This window comes from Rhineura floridana, chromosome 3 (assembly GCF_030035675.1).
Source record: "Rhineura floridana isolate rRhiFlo1 chromosome 3, rRhiFlo1.hap2, whole genome shotgun sequence".
Lineage (NCBI taxonomy): Eukaryota > Metazoa > Chordata > Lepidosauria > Squamata > Rhineuridae > Rhineura > Rhineura floridana.
This window is the reverse complement of record NC_084482.1, coordinates 149,232,274-149,248,634: the sequence shown is the minus strand read 5'-3', so window position 1 is coordinate 149,248,634 and position 16,361 is coordinate 149,232,274. Positions and strand designations below refer to the sequence as shown.

Below are 16,361 nucleotides of genomic sequence, written 5' to 3'. Positions count from 1 at the left end.
AAAATGGCCATGTGGGCCGAATTCAGAAGCTTGGTGGGCCTAGGCCCACAGGACCGAGGTTCCCTACCACTAGTGTAAGCAGTAGTGTAATTTATCAGTGCAAGTTAGTAAGTAGCCTTGCTGTGTTAAAGTTAAATAGTTAAGGAAAGTTGTCCTCTCCAAAACTTACAGTCTGGGCCTATATAATAAATTTGCCCTTTTTTGGGTCTGAAGCTACCACAGTAACAGCTGTCTCTACTGAAGTAAAAACAGATCACATAGTTAATTGTTTCAAACATATTTTAAAATATAAATTTTAATGTTATGTAATTTCCTATCAAATGACAAATATTTTTGTTTCCCCATTGAATGCATAAAAATGATGTTATGTGTTCTTTGCAAATGATGTATGTCTGGTCTGGTTTAGAATTTCTAAAAAAGGAAATTCTAAAAGCGCAATGGCAAGCAATTCCAACAAGGAAAAAAAGGGGGAAACAGCAGAAGAAGCCAATGTGGATTCACAAAAAGCTTAGAGAGGACCTGAAAACAAAAAAGGACACATACAGGAAGTGGAAAGAAGGCCAGGCCACAAAGGAAGAGTACAGGCAGGTATCACGGAATTGAAGGGATGGTGTCAGGAAGGCTAAAGCTGAGAATGAGCTGAGGCTAGCAAGGGATGCTAAAAGCAACAAAAAAAGCTTTCTTCAGGTATGTCCATAGTAAAAGACAGAGAAAAGAAATGATGGCACAGCTACTCAATGAGGATGGCAAAATGATAACAGATGACAAAAAAAATGCAGAAGTCCTCATTTTCCCTATGAGTCCGGCCATCACAACGGGTTTTAGCTCCACCTATCGTGCGAAGGCAAGAATGTCTTTGAAGTCAAGACTAGGGGCGTCAGGCCCCTCCCACTCTCCAGTTCATTCTTGCCTTCGTACGAACAAGATTGGAATTATAGCATAGCATTGAGCTAAGTCTCTTGTATTTGTTTGTGTATTTGTCCTCAAATCCTTACCTTTTCTGTTTTGTGTGTAGCTCACTTAGGGTTCCCACAGAGACCGCGGCTGCGGCTCTCTTCGATCCTTTCCCAACCCTGAGCTATTCATCTCAATTTTCTTTTCTTCCTTGACTGGGGGCTCCCTCTGAGACCGCGGCTGCGGATCTCTTGGTTTTTGGCTGTTTTTGAGATCCCCCCCCCCCCGGCTCTGTTGCATCCATTGTCTGGGGGCTCCCACAGAGACCGCGGCTGCGGTTCTCTTTCTTTTTGACCGTTTTTTGAGCTTCCCCCCCCCGGCTCTGTTGCCGCGGCTGCGGCGCTTCCGATCTCAGCGGGAGCTTGCAGCTGCAGCTCCCGCCGTTACCCCGTCACTCAATTTAGCCTGCCCGGGTCCGTTCTGCCTGTGGCTGCGGCTACTCCATTGGTTCCTTTACCTGAGTTTTACCCTTTACCTCAGCTCACCCTCGCTACGTGGCTTTAATTTCCCACTGCGAAGGGCTTTGCAGGCGGCGGCGGCTCTCTCTGTGGCAGCTGCCGCTTTTCCCTCACTACACTGTTCACTCCTGGGGGTTTTTTAGAACCGCCAGTGCGGTTTTCGGCCCCGCGGTTCCTCCTGCGAGACCACGCTGGGCAGCCCTTCCCCCAGTTCGATTCCAGACGGCCGCCATTACTTCTTCTCTCTCCACTATTTTTTCCCGCTCTTTTTTTCCGGGCGCCATTTTGTGAATTCAAATTTCCCGCCTTTTTTGTTACCCTTATTATCCATTGGATACCTCCCTTGCAGGCTATCTATCCGTATGTATGTTGTATACGTGCTGCAGACAGGCTCACACAGGGCTGATTTACACACAATTTTACTGTGGCTGTAATCCTAGTGGCTGGATTATATTATCAAGGCTGGAGCTCCAATTCTAGTGGGCTGGATTATTTTATCAAGGCTGGAGCTTTAATCCTAGTGGCTGGATTGTATTCTCGAGGCTGGAGCTTTAATCCTAGTGGCTGGATTGTATTATCAAGGCTGGAGCTTTACAATAGTGGCTGATTTGTACTAAATCTGATTTATATTGGTCCTGCCCCCTCTGAGGTCGTGAACCAAACCTGAAACCCAGCCTACAGCACTAATCTGAGTGTACCAACTCTAAAACAGCCTATATTACATTAACGTTGATACCTCAGTGCATTCTGCCCCCTCTGTGGCAGTGCACTTCGCCATTTGCCAGTGTATTCTACCCCCTCCGTGGTAGTACACTGTGCCAGTTCGGGTCTTTACATTCTGCCCCCTCCGTGGCAGTGTACTGCACCCAAGTTAATATAAGATGGCAAAACAGCCAGGCATGCCGCCATCAACCCATATGGTGCCAGATCAGCCAGGCATGCCACAATCAGCCAAGCCACAACATCCTAACACGACTAAGACCAGACATACCAAAGCACTGGCTAAGACAAAACATCTTTCCAGCCATAGTAAACCAAAGCGCCCACGCTATGTCTCTGTGCCAACCACCACTACAGCACAGGCACACATAAGCGATATTCTACATTCCCCTGCTGCTGCCTCTGACGAGGAAGAGTTTGTTGGCTTTCCCCCGTGTTCGCCTAACGAACCTCCCTCCGTTTTACCGCCCCAAACATCTGTTCCAATAGTTCCTCAGGCACATACATCTGCCACATCCGGTCTGCAGCTGTCTCCTGATTTCCTCTCCCAACTTCAAGCCATGCTGGCATGTTTCACCCAAATGCAGTCACTACCACAAGTTCCTGCCATACCTCCACTTAACATGGTCCAACGTGCGTGCCATGAAGCTCATTCTTCCGGTTCACCAGATCCCTTTGATGTAGCCAGAGGCAGATGTACGGACGAAACCTCGTATGCGGAGGAGTCAACTTTCACTGACCATGTTGAAGGAGACGACTGGAGCGACTATTCAGATCATGAGGAGGATACATCGTATCGCTTGTTTAATACCTCAGATTATCAGCCGCTAGCACGCAGGGTAGTTAATACCCTTGGTCTCCAGACTGCGCCTTCAACTTCGCCCGCCCCAGCTATCAAAGGGGCCAAGGTCCTCAAATCCCCTGCACCTACTGCGCACTACATCCCGGTGCCGGACCTAATTACCAAATTAGCCTCTGAAGAATGGGCCCATCCACTCAAAGCTCGACGCTTCAAGAATCTGGCTGACAGACTTTACGCCCTAGCCCCGGACTTTGCCACCAAGTTAGATGTCCCTGGCATAGATGAACCAATCGCTCGCCTCGTTTCACGATCGCTTTTGCCCAGGGAAGGGGAATCCCACCTAAAAGACACTACTGAGCGACAAATAGACTTTGCCCTCCGCAAGAATCACGAGGCCACTACCCTAGCCATGCGTGCCTCCGCTTCAGCCTCCATCTTCTCCAGAGCATCTATGATGTGGCTGGATGACCTTCTAGAGGATTCTAACCCTGATCCTGTCACCCTCAGAAGAGCACTATTGAAATTGCGTAAGACAGCAGCTTTTGTGGCCGATGCCACTTTGGATGCCACCCAATTAGGGGCACGAGCCATGACGGCTCAAATAGTTGCTCGTCGCACCCTCTGGCTTCGCCACTGGCAAGCTGATTCAGCGGCCAGATTGAATCTGTCCAGGGCTCCTTACTCCGGATCTCTACTCTTCGGCGAGGAAGCTCTAAAGGCAGTGCTGGTTGATCCAAAAGACGCCCACAAACCGGTTCTGGCCACAGTCAAGAACAGCGACCACAGGCCTTTCAGGCGATTTCCTTCATTCCGTTCTAACCAGCCCTTTCGAGGAACGCGGCCAGGAGGACGAGGCCGCGACTTCAGACCCTATGACCCCAACGCATTCAGGGGCTCCTGGAACCGACGCTTCCAGGGCAGAGGTCAGTACCAAGGGCGCAGGGGCAACTCATCGTCCTCATTTAAGGGAGGCCCTCGCCTACGCAAGTAGTCTTAACGCCCTCCCCATAGGTGGCAGATTACTTAATTTTGGAGGTCGATGGCTGCGCCTTACTAAGGTCTCCTGGATCAGGGACCTTTTCAGTTATGGTTATACCATAGAGTTCTGGACAACCCCACCAGACAGATTCCACCCGTCTCCTTGCCCAAGGGCACCAGCCAGGCACAACATTATGCAGACAGCTATACACCACCTCTTGGACATAGCGGCGATAGAGCCAGTTCCCACAACTGAGAGGTCGGAAGGGGTGTACTCCCTCCTATTTGCTGTGCCAAAACGAGATTTATCATGGAGGGCGGTATTGGACCTCAAGTTTGTCAACCGTTTTGTAACATATCGCAGGTTCAAAATGGAATCACTCCACTCCATTACGGAGAGTCTGCATGAAGGAGACTTCCTGGCTTCTATCGACCTTAAGGAAGCGTATCTCCATGTGCCCATTTGCATAGCCCACAGAAAGTTTCTTCGGTTTGCTTTTGGCCACCAGCATTTTCAATATAGAGCGATGCCATTCGGCCTCTCCTCTGCTCCAAGAGTGTTTACCAAGGTGCTACTCATCCTAGTGGCTTACCTCCAGACCCAAGGGGTTCATATCTACTCATATTTGGATGATTTACTAATACGGGCCAAGTCGGAGGAACTGGCTCATCATCATTTAATGATCACCCTCAATGTTTTGCAGGCCTACGGCTGGCTTGTCAACTTCGACAAAAGCCATCTCCAACCAACCCAACGCCTACTACATCTAGGGGCAATGTTGGACACCCTGCAGGCAATGGTCTTCTTGGCTCCAGATCGCATCACTGCCATCACAAGCATCGCAAGGTCCCTGATGCAACAAACATCCGCAGACGTCATGCTTCTTGCCAGAGCGCTCGGGATGTTTATATCTACAATCCACATTGTGCCATGGGCTCGAGCCCACACTCGGCCCCTTCAATGGATTCTGTTGCCTTTTCAAAAAGACATCGCCAGCTCCAACCATCGCAAAGTTCGCTTGAGCCCTGCACTGCGCCTCTCCTTCCGCTGGTGGACCAAGGTTCAACACCTCTCCAAGGGCACGTCGTTCAGAGAACCCCGCAGAACCGTTGTAACCACAGATGCCAGCCTCATAGGTTGGGGAGCCCACTGCAACTCCCAGTACGTTCAGGGGGTTTGGTCCAACACAGAGCAATCCCAAAGCATCAACTGGCTGGAACTAAAGGCTGTCCACTTAGCCCTATGTCATTTTCAGTCTCTGTTCCCTTTGCATCATGTGCTCATTCGAACAGACAACACGTGTGTAAAATCACATTTGAACAGACAGGGGGGCACCAGGTCTCGTCCTCTGCAGGACTTAGCCTCCCTCATCTTTGTCTGGGCAGAACAACATCTACAATCCCTGAAAGCAGAGCACCTCAGAGGGATTTGGAATGTGACAGCAGACTGGCTCAGCAGACAACAGGTCTTTCCGGGAGAATGGAAACTTCATCCAGCCATTTTCCATCGTCTCCAGTGTCGGTTCGGCGCCCTCTCTGTCGACCTGTTTGCCTCCAGTCGCAATTGCCAGCTTCCCAGGTACTTTGCCCGATACCTGGACTCAACAGCAGAAGCAGTGGATGCTCTGACAACACCGTGGCCAGACAGTCTATTGTACGCCTTTCCTCCCATACTATTGTTAGCCAAAACCTTGAGGAAGGCGCGAACCGAAAGGGCACAGCTGGTTCTGATAGCACCATTTTGGCCACGCCGACCGTGGTTTTCAGATCTTCTGGCAATGTCAATGATGGATCCTTGGACACTTCCAGTAAGGCCAGACCTTCTATCCCAGGGTCCAGTACTGCACCAGGACCCTACTTGGTTCAATCTAACAGCGTGGCGTTTGAACGGAGACATTTGAGGTCAGCTGGACTGTCTGACGCTGTGATTGATATTATTTTGGCCTCGAGAAGACCATCTACCACCCGTATTTATCAACATACCTGGGTGGCTTTCTCCAAGTGGTGTCAGTCCCACCACCACGATCCATCCCAGGCCACTGTGCATCAGGTGCTCCAATTTCTCCATAGCGGCTTTATGATGGGACTTCGACCCAACACCCTACGTCGACATGCGTCCACTCTGTCGTCCATTCTCTCAGTGTCCTCTCCTGGAGATCATATTTCCTCACATCCATTCATCAAACATTTTTTGAGGGGAGTCGCCCTACGCTCTCCGGCTGTTGTCCATCGGTTTCCCTCATGGAGTTTGCCGAAGGTTCTGCAGGCTTTGCAACGTCCTCCGTTTGAACCCATCAGGACTGTGCCTCTTCGTATACTGTCCTTCAAGGTCTTGTTCCTGATCGCAATCACATCTGCTAGACGAGTTTCGGAGTTGGGCGCATTGTCTTCCGCTCGCCATCTCTGCGTCTTCCATAAGGACTCTGTTGTACTGAACTGATCCTTCCTTCCGTCCCAAGGTTGATTCAGTTTTCCATTGCAACCAGGACATTGTTTTGCCTTCCTTTTGCCTGAATCCTACCCATCCTCTCGAGAAGGCTTGGCATTCGTTGGATGTCCGGAGGGCTCTCAAGACCTACCTGTCTAGGACCCAGGATATACGGCGAACTGAGTCTCTGTTTGTATCCTTTCATCCAAGGTCTATGGGGCATAAAGTTTCCAATCCTACCTTATCCCGTTGGTTAAGGGCATGTATTACTTTAGCATATGAGTCTCTGAAGCTGTCAGTTCTAGCTAGTATAACGGCTCATTCTACCAGGTCAGCTGCCACTTCGGCTGCTTTTGCCACTAATGCTCCTGTTGCCGATATTTGTAGGGCTGCAGTCTGCTCTACCCCACACTCGTTTATAAGGCATTATAAAATAGATCGCTATGCCTCTGCTGACGCTTCTTTTGGCAGACGAGTGTTGCAACAGGTTCTTAATGACGATTAACACGTGGGTGGTCCCTCCCTGTTTGGGCTGCTGGGGTACATCCCGTTGTGATGGCCGGACTCATAGGGAAAATGGACCATTGGTCTCACCTGAAGGGTGATTTTCCTATGAGGACGGACATCACGACCCTCCCAGTTGGAGGATGACTATATATTTTTTAATGTGTTCTATATTACTGTTACGCTATTATATTTAAATTTAAAAGTAAAGTCAAGACTTCTAGTTCTGTTATACCGCTATGTTGGAGTCATGTTACTATGCATGGTACTATTGTGTTATTTTCCTGCTGCCAGGCCTGTTGGCCTTGTTCTTGTATTTTTAGATATCTCTCCTTAGACTCGCTGCGAATGAACTGGAGAGTGGGAGGGGCCTGACGCCCCTAGTCTTGACTTCAAAGACATTCTTGCCTTCGCACGATAGGTGGAGCTAAAACCCGTTGTGATGTCCGTCCTCATAGGAAAATCACACTTCAGGTGAGACCAATGGTCCAATTCCTACTTTGACTCAGTCTTCTCCCAAAAAAGGGTCTATGACCCTCCCGGGAAACATGAAGTAGAAGGGGCAGGATTGGAGCTTGAGATTGATAGACAAATGGTCAAGGAATACCTAATCAACTTTGAACAAGTTCAAATCGGCAGGGCCCGATAAACTGCATCCTAGAGTATTGAAGGAACTGGCTGAAAAACTCTCAGAACCACTGTCTATTATCTTTGCGAAATCATGGAGGGCTGGTGACGTGCCAGATGACTGGAGGAGAGCTAATGTTGTCCCTATCTTCAAAAAGGGCAAAAAGGAGGAACCAGGGAACTACAGACCAGTCAGCCTAACATGAATTCCTGGAAAAATTCTGGAGCAGGTTATAAAGCAGTCAAATCTGTAAGCACCTTGAAAACAGTGCAGTGATTACTAGGAGCCAACATGGATTTATGAAGAACAAATCCTGCCAAACTAATCTTATCTCATTTTTTGATTGGGTAACCTCCCTTGTAGACTGTGGGAATGCTGTGAACATAATATATGTCAACTTCAGCAAAGCTTTTGACAAAGTGCCCCATGACATTCTGATTAGCAAGCTAGCTAAATGTGGGCTGGATGGAAGAACTATCAGGTGGATCCACAGTTGGCTTCAGAATCATACTCAAAGAGTGCTTATCAATGGTTCCTTCTCAAACTGGGCAGAAGTAATGAGTGGGGTACCACAGGGCTTGGTCCTGAGCCCAGTACTCTTCAACATTTTTATTAACAACTTGGATGAGGAGGTACAGAGCATGCTTCTCAAATTTGCAGCTGATACAAAATTGGGAGGCACAACTAATACCATGGAAGACAGAAAGAAAATTCAAAGGGACCTTGATAGGCTGGAGTATTGCGCTGAAAACAACAGAATGAAATTCAACAGGGATAAATGCAAAGTTCTACACTTAGGAAAAAGAAACCATATGCACAGTTATAAGATGGGGGATACTTGGCTTAGCAATACGACATGTGAGGAGGATCTTGGAATTGTCGTTGATCACAAGCTGAATATGAGCCAACAGTGCGATGTGGCTGCAAAAAAGGCAAATGCTATATTAGGCTGCATTAACAGAAGTATAGTTTCCAAATCATGTGAAGTATCAGTTCCCCTCTATTCAGCACTGGTTAGGCCTCACCTTGAATACCGCATCCAGTTCTGGTCTCTGCTCTTCAAGAAGGATGCAGACAAACGGGAACAGGTTCAGAGGCAGGCCACAAAGATGATGAGGGGACTGGAAACAAAGCCCTATGAGGAGAGACTGAAAGAACTGGGCATGGTTAGTCTGGAGAAGAGAAGACTGAGGGGAGATATGATCGCAGTCTTCAAGTACATGAAAGGTTGTCACACAGAGGAGGGCCGGGATCTCTTCTCGATCGTCCCAGAGTGCAGGACACGGAATAATGGGCTCAAGTTGCAGGAAGCCAGATTTCAACTGAACATCAGGAAAAACTTCCTAACTGTTAGAGCCGTACGGCAATGGAATCAATTACCTAGAGAGGTAGTGGGCTCCCCGACACTGGAGGCATTCAAGAGGCAGCTGGACAGCCATCTGTTGGGAATGCTTTGATTTGGATTCCTGCATTGAGCAGGGGGTTGGACTTGATGGCTTTAATAGACCCCTTCCAACTCTACTATTCTATGATTCTGTGGTCACAATATGTATAAACAATGTATGGAATCTAAACAGCTGTGTATGGGCTTCCACATGTGCAGATCCACAAACTTGGGCCTATGAGGACACTGTCCCTTCCATTCAGTGCAGGCCTTAGGCTACAGTTCTATGCATGCTTACCTGGAAGTAAGTCCTATCAAAGTTAGTGGTACTTACATCCAAGTACAAACACATAGGATTGGGTTATTTGTCCTTGATCTTGTACTGCATCTCTGTGTGAGGTCAGAGACAACCCCTTTCTTCCTCCCCCAACTCCCAAGTTTAGAGCTGGAAAGGGGGATGGACAAGGACCCCACAGTTGTTGTGGGCTTCAGATCACCTTGAGAGCACAGCACACAAGTGTGAGGATAGTCCCTGCTCCAAAATAGGAGCTGGGGATTGTTTGGCACTGGGCAGCCAGGGCACTTGGAATCTCTTTTCCACTCATTGTTCAAATTGCCACCTCCAGGTTTTTCCTCCAGAGCTGAAGGAAAAGGTTGGGATTTGTTTAGGCACTGAGCAACAGGGGGGCTTTGATTACCAAAACAGCAAATCCCAGCAGCTTGGAGAAGGAGACGGGACAGGGATTTTCTCCGTAGCTGCATTGTGCCATCCAGAGCCCAACACAACTGCAGGGAACAATCCTCATTCCTTTCCCATCTCCTGGCTAGAGATGAAAGGCAGGGTTCCTTTCTTCTTTGCCATAGGGCAATGAAATATTTGCCATGGCTACGATGACACTGAATTCTAGACTGCTGTACAAACTCACTGATGTTCTTATCCCTTCCTACCAAAGCTCCTTGTACTCTGAAAATATTGGAAGCTTCTGAATTGGCATCTGAGGCACTGTGGGTTGTTGAAGTTAGAAGTAAACCACTGGCAATGTTCCCCATGTGAATGCAGAACCCCTTTTAAGACCATGCCCTGGGCTCTTCAGATCTTGGCATGTGACTGATATATCCACTTAAGTGTCTCTTCCTTCATTTTGGCAGGTGAAGTACCAAAACAGGTAAAAGTGAAAAAGTTGAAGAACTTAAAGACTTTGGATTCTAAACCTGGTAATGCATTTCATCAGTATAAACACACTACTTACAGAATATTGTTATGGGCCTAAACCAGAGGTAAATCTTTTTTTTCCCCTGTAGGTGTTTACACATCTTATAAGCCATACTTGAACAGAGATGAAGAAATCATAAAGCAGTTACAAAAGGTAATTTCAAGCATGTAGTTGAACCACTTACATTAATGGTTCTTGGGCAGAGGCAGGAAAAGGGGAGAAATGTACTATTAAGAAACAAAAGGAAACAAGGACCTGCTTCTCCCAAAAGGAGGCCAGGGCATCAGTTTGATGTTGTGAGTTGCATATAAGAGAACATTTGAATATTTTATAATAAATAGAAAGAAATATGTAAAGCTAGACCGTATTGTTAAATCTTATCAAGAAATTTCTCCAAAGTTTAACGTCATGAGAAGGGGAAGACTGGGTTACTTTTGTTGGAAAAAACAATTTACAGAGTAATCCTGTACTCAAGTCACACCATCTGAGGGTCCATAGGATTTGGCAGGAGAACTGCTATGCTGGTAGATCACAAGACATATCACCAGCACAGAAGATCTGCTGGTGAAACACCCCAAATACGCTGGAGTCCACTGGCTCCACCAGTGAACATATGCCAGCAGAATGGCTAAAATGTGGCAGAGTCATAGATAGGAATGGCACAGGGGAAGATCACACTTGTACCGTATCCTTCAAACCACAGCTATGCTCCATCAGTGGTGCAGTTCTGCATGGATCTGGCACAAGAAATTTCCCATTGAATGGGCTTTTGTGGTGTTTCCAGAGACGCTGAGAGTATATCTGCCATGGTTAACATCAGCTACTTACTTTCTATGTTGCATGTTTTCCCCTTTCCCTCCTGGGCTGAGTTGGCACAGGGTAGGGCAGCCATTTTGCTGGTGTAGCAGCAGCATATAATCCCCCCCCAAGTGTAGTTAGCATATAGGATTGCTCAGTTCAATATTCAAATATGCACATGTAAAGTCTCCCCCTCTCCTCCCCCCCCATGCACTCTTAAATCTATCCTGGGGCTTCCCCAACCCTCCAGATGTGGCGATGGTACGAGGCTCCCCTTGAGCTAGCACAAAAATGTAGTTGAATACTGTCCATAGCTTTTCGTCTTCAAAATAATAGAAAGTGGGCTACTTACTGTGATTGCTTTTTTTAGGGAGTACAGCAGAAGCGTCCTGGAGAAGCCCAAAGTATAATTCTTCGTCGTTATTTTTTGGAACTGACCCAAAGTTTCATTATTCCTTTAGTAAGTTGCCATATGTATGACACTTCTCTATTGAGCAATGAAAATATTTGTAATTCAAACCACTAATACTCACAGACCACTTAAAATTTGCTTAGAGTCTTGGCAGAACATTTAACCATCGTTGACTGATGGTAGCAATTGTAATGCTCTGTGTGAGATGCTGTATGATTTTTATTGCTTTGTTTATTTCTTATGTTGTATTCTATTACAAATTTCACAGAATTTAAATTGTTACACAATAAAATACAATATAAGAAATGTATGCTGGTCTTTGACCAAGATAAATTATTCATTCATTATTCATTCATTCAATATAAAAAAAGAAAGAAGCAATAAAAATACAATAAAAAATTAACATTAATATTTAGTGTGGCCATGCTGCGGACCACCTGAATGAAGCTCATGGACCATTGGTGGTCCATGACCACCAAGATGAACAAAAGAGTTTGGGCAAATGGTTCCTGAAACTACCTTTGTAATTTGCATGGCGGTCAGAAAATATTGACAAACAAGCATTCTTAAAAATCGATATTTTCCATAGGAGGTATACCATCACTGCGGGTTGTAGCTCCACCTATCGTGCGAAGGCAAGAATGTTTTTGAAGTCAAGACTAGGGGCGTCAGGCCCCTCCCACTCTCCAGTTCATTCTTGCCTTCGTACAAACAAGTCTGATATCTATAGCGTAGCTTTAGCTAAGTTTCTGTGTTATCTGTTGCTGTGTTTGTCTGACAGGGTGTGGAGGTTTTGTTGCTTGTGTGTTACTGAGTGTTTTCCTTCCCTCTGTCTTGTATCTAACGTTGTGTTCCCATCCCTGGGGAATTCCCTTGGGGGGGTTCTTTCTTGCCCGGGCTGTTGTTTTTTCCAGTCCTTCGCCCAACGGCCATCAGAGGGACCGCGGCTGCGGTTCTCTCTATTCCCAGCGGGAGCTTGCGGCTGCAGCTCCCAGCGTTGCTTCCCTCCCGTACCTGGCCGTTTGGGTCGACTCCGTCCCGGGCTCTGCCGTGGCTTCTCACGGCAGTACCTTTTTTGGAGTGCCTCCTTGAGAGCCTGCGGCTGCGGCTCTCTTTCTGTGGCTTTTTACCTGCCGGACTGTTTTGAGCCTCGCTGCCTGGCATTTTCGCGCCGCAACGGTCCCTGCAGACGGCGGCTGCGGCTGCTTCCTCCTGCTTCCTTAGCGGCTGCGGCTTTTTTGCCCTTTTTTCCTAGCCGTTTCTCTTATTGTTTTCTGCGCCGCGACTTCACTTATCGCACCCGCGGCTGCAGCACGAGTGGCTCTTCCTCCGTCCGCCATTGCCTCTTCACCATTTTTTATTTTATTTTCCCGCGCCTGCTCCGGGCGCCATTTTGTTTGTCCCCTTTCCCTCTCCTGTACTAACAATAGAGGGCTGCCAGGGTTACTTGTAGGTGTGGGGCAGTTAGGACCCTGTAAAAATACAAGGGTTCTTTTACCACGCGGCCATTGCTGCTGCCCCCTGCTACTATTTGAACTCCACAGCTTCTGTGGCTGTATCCCAAGACTGTGACTGTGATCTACGCTGTCTGCACTCTGCTTCTGTGGCTGTCTCTTCAGGCTGTGGCTGTGTTCTATACTGCTGCTGTGGGTGTGCTGAGACTGTGAAAATCTGCACAAGCTGTTGAATCGTACATTCTGCCCCCTCTGTGGCCGTGTACCAAGCCTGAAGTCGACACTGTACATTCTGCCCCCTCTGTGGCCGTGTACCAAGCCTGAAGTCTATACTGTACATTCTGCCCCCTCTGTGGCCGTGTACCAAGCCTGAAATCTATACTGTACATTCTGCCCCCTCTGTGGCCGTGTACCAAGCCTGAAGTCTATACTGTACATTCTGCCCCCTCTGTGGCTGTGTACCAAGCCTGAAATCCAGCCTACAATACTAACGCTGATACCATAGTGCATCCTGCCCCCTCTGTGGCCGTGCACTTAGCCATCTGCCAGTGTATCCTACCCCCTCTGTGGTTGTACACTGTGCCTGTTCGGGTCCCTACATCCTGCCCCCACTGTAGCCGTGTACTGCACCCAAAGTGAATATAAGATGGCAGAACAGCCAGGCATGTCTCAAACAGCCAAGCTGCAACCTTCCAAGGCAACCAAGACTAAGCATGCTAAAGCACTGGCTAAGACCAAACATCTTTCCAGCCATAGCAAACCAAAGCGTCCACGCTATGCTTCTGTGCCGACCCCCACCACAGCAGCTCAGGAACACATACGAGATATATTCCATTCACCTGCTGCTTCCTCTGACGAGGAGGACTTTGCTGGCTTTCCTACTCAGCCTTCGCTTAACCAGTCTCCCTCCATGTTGCCGCCCAGGGCTTATCCTCCGGCTCAACCCACGGAGCCAGCTACTCAGGAACAAACATCTGCCCCAACAGCTACTCAGGCACAAACATCTGCTCCAACGGGGATGCAGCTGTCCCATGATTTCCTTTCCCAACTTCAAGGCATGCTGTCATTTTTCACCCAAATGCAGTCACCACCACAAGTCCCTGCCATACCTCAATGCACTATGGACCAACATGCGTGTTAAGAAGCACACCCTTCCTGTTCCCCAAATCCCTTTGATGTAGCCAGAGGCAGATGTATTGACGAAGCTTCGTATGGGGAGGAGTCAACCTTCACTGACCACGTTGAAGGAGATGACTGGAGCGACTATTCGGAACATGAGGAGGATACATCGTATCGCCTCTTTAATGCCTCAGATTATCAGCCCCTGGCGCGCAGGGTAGTTAACACCCTTGGTCTCCAAGCTGCGCCTTCAACATCTACCACTCCAGCTATCAAAGGGGCCAAGGTCCTCAAATCCCCTGCACCTACTGAGCACTACATCCCAGTGCCGGATCCCATCGCCAAACTGGCCTCTGAAGAATGGTCTCATCCATTCCAAACTCGCCGCTTCAAGAACCTGGCTGACAAGCTTTATGCCCTAGCTCCGGACTTTGCCACCAAGCTAGCTGTCCCTGGCATAGACGAACCAATCGCTAGCCTAGTTTCACGATCTCTTTTGCCCAGGGAAGGAGAATCCCAACTAAAGGACGCTACTGAGCGACGACTAGACTTCACCCTCCGCAAGAATCATGAGGCCACTGCTTTCTCCATACGTGTCTCCGCATCAGCCTCCGTCTTTTCCAGAGCAGCTATGATGTGGCTGGATGATCTTCTAGAGGACACTAACCCAGATCCTGTCTCTCTCAGAAGGTCACTGATAAAGTTGCGTAAGACAGCGGCGTTTGTGGCTGATGCCACTTTGGATGCCACTCAACTGGGGGCACGAGCCATGACGGCTCAGATAGTTGCTCAACGGACCCTCTGGCTTCGCCACTGGCAAGCTGACTCTGCGGCCAGAATGAATCTGTCTAGGGCTCCCTACTCCGGATCTCTACTCTTCGGCGAGGAAGCTCTAAAGGCAGTGCTGGTTGACCCCAAAGACGCCCACAAACCAGTTTTGGCCACTGTTAAGAACATCGACCACAGGCCTTTCAGGCGATTTCCTCCCTTCCGTACTAACCAGCCCATTCAAGGAATGCGGCCAGGAGGACGAGGCCGCGACTTCAGATCATATGACCCCAATTCCTTCAGGGGATCCTGGAACCGCCGTTTCCAGGGTAAAGGTCAGTACCAAGGGCGCAGGGGTACCTCATCGTCCTCATATAGGGGAGGGCCTCGCCAACGCAAACAGTATTAACGCACCTCCTGTTGGTGGCAGATTACTTAATTTTGGAGACCAGTGGCTGCGCCTCACTACGGTCTCCTGGATCAGGGAGCTTTTCTGTTATGGCTATGCAATAGAGTTTTGGGCAACCCCACCAGACAGGTTCCATCTGTCCCCTTGTCCAAGGGCACCAGCCAGGCACAGCATCATGCAGACAGCTATACACCACCTCTTGGACATAGCGGCAATAGAGCCAGTCCCCACAACTGAGAGGTCGGAAGGGGTGTACTCCCTCCTATTTGCTGTGCCTAAACGAGATTTATCATGGAGGGCGGTATTGGACCTCAAGTTCGTCAACCGTTTTGTAACATATTGCAGGTTCAAAATGGAATCACTCCACTCCATTACAGAGAGTCTGCATGAAGGAGACTTCCTGGCTTCTATCGACCTTAAGGAAGCGTATCTCCATGTGCCCATTTGCATAGCCCACAGAAAGTTTCTTCGGTTTGCCTTTGGCCACCAGCACTTTCAATATAGAGTGATGCCGTTCGGCCTCTCCTCTGCCCCGAGAGTATTTACCAAAGTGCTACTCATTCTAGTGGCTTATCTCCGGATTCAAGGGGTTCATCTCTACCCATACCTGGATGATCTGTTAATACAGGCAAAGTCTGAAGAGCTGGCTCATCATCATTTAACGATCACCCTCAATGTCTTGCAGGCCTACAGCTGGCTTGTCAACTTCGACAAAAGCCATCTTCAACCAACCCAATGCCTACTACATCTAGGGGCGATGTTGGACACCCTGCAGGCAATGGTATTTCTGGCTCCAGATCGCATTACTGCCATCACAAGCATCGCAAGGTCCCTGATGCAACAAACATCCGCAGACGTCATGCTTCTAGCCAGGGCGCTCGGAATGTTCATCTCTACCATCTATATTGTGCCATGGGCTCGAGCTCACACTCGTCACCTTCAGTGGACTTTGTTGCCCTTTCAACAGGACATCGCCAGCTCCAACCATCGCAAAGTTCACTTGAGCCCTGCACTGCGCCTCTCCTTCCGCTGGTGGACGAGGGCCCAACACCTTTCCAAGGGCACGCCGTTCAGAGAACCCCACAGAACTGTTGTAACCACAGATGCCAGCCTCATTGGCTGGGGAGCCCACTGCAACTCCCAGTACGTTCAGGGGGTTTGGTCCACCGCAGAGCAGACTCAAAGCATCAGCTGGCTGGAGCTAAAGGCTGTACACTTAGCTCTACTTCATTTTCAGTCTCTGTTCCCTTTGGACCATGTTCTCATTCGAACGGACAACACGTGTGTAAAATCACATTTGAACAGACAGGGGGGCACCAGGTCTCGTCCTC

At 48.5% G+C, this 16,361-nt stretch overlaps 1 protein-coding gene across 11 annotated transcripts in view; it reads left to right on the top strand.

The window, feature by feature from the left end:
• Positions 1-16,361, top strand: part of DENND6A (DENN domain containing 6A) — a 63,948-nt gene that overhangs the window by 33,538 nt on the left and 14,049 nt on the right. For 5 of the 11 annotated variants that reach the window (XR_009761494.1, XR_009761492.1, XR_009761488.1 and 2 more), the window contains 4 exons: positions 2,802-3,857; positions 4,617-7,318; positions 10,006-10,071; positions 10,159-10,181. Coding sequence is in view for 2 of the 11 variants with exons in the window: in XM_061618299.1 (XP_061474283.1) it covers positions 10,006-10,071; positions 10,159-10,223; positions 11,239-11,328 (221 nt within the window). In the remaining 9 variants the exon portion in view is untranslated. Of the gene's footprint in view, positions 1-2,719; positions 3,858-4,616; positions 7,319-10,005; positions 10,072-10,158; positions 10,224-11,238; positions 11,329-16,361 lie in introns of those variants that run through there. The other 6 variants (XR_009761491.1, XR_009761490.1, XR_009761489.1 and 3 more) reach the window with 6 other exon arrangements.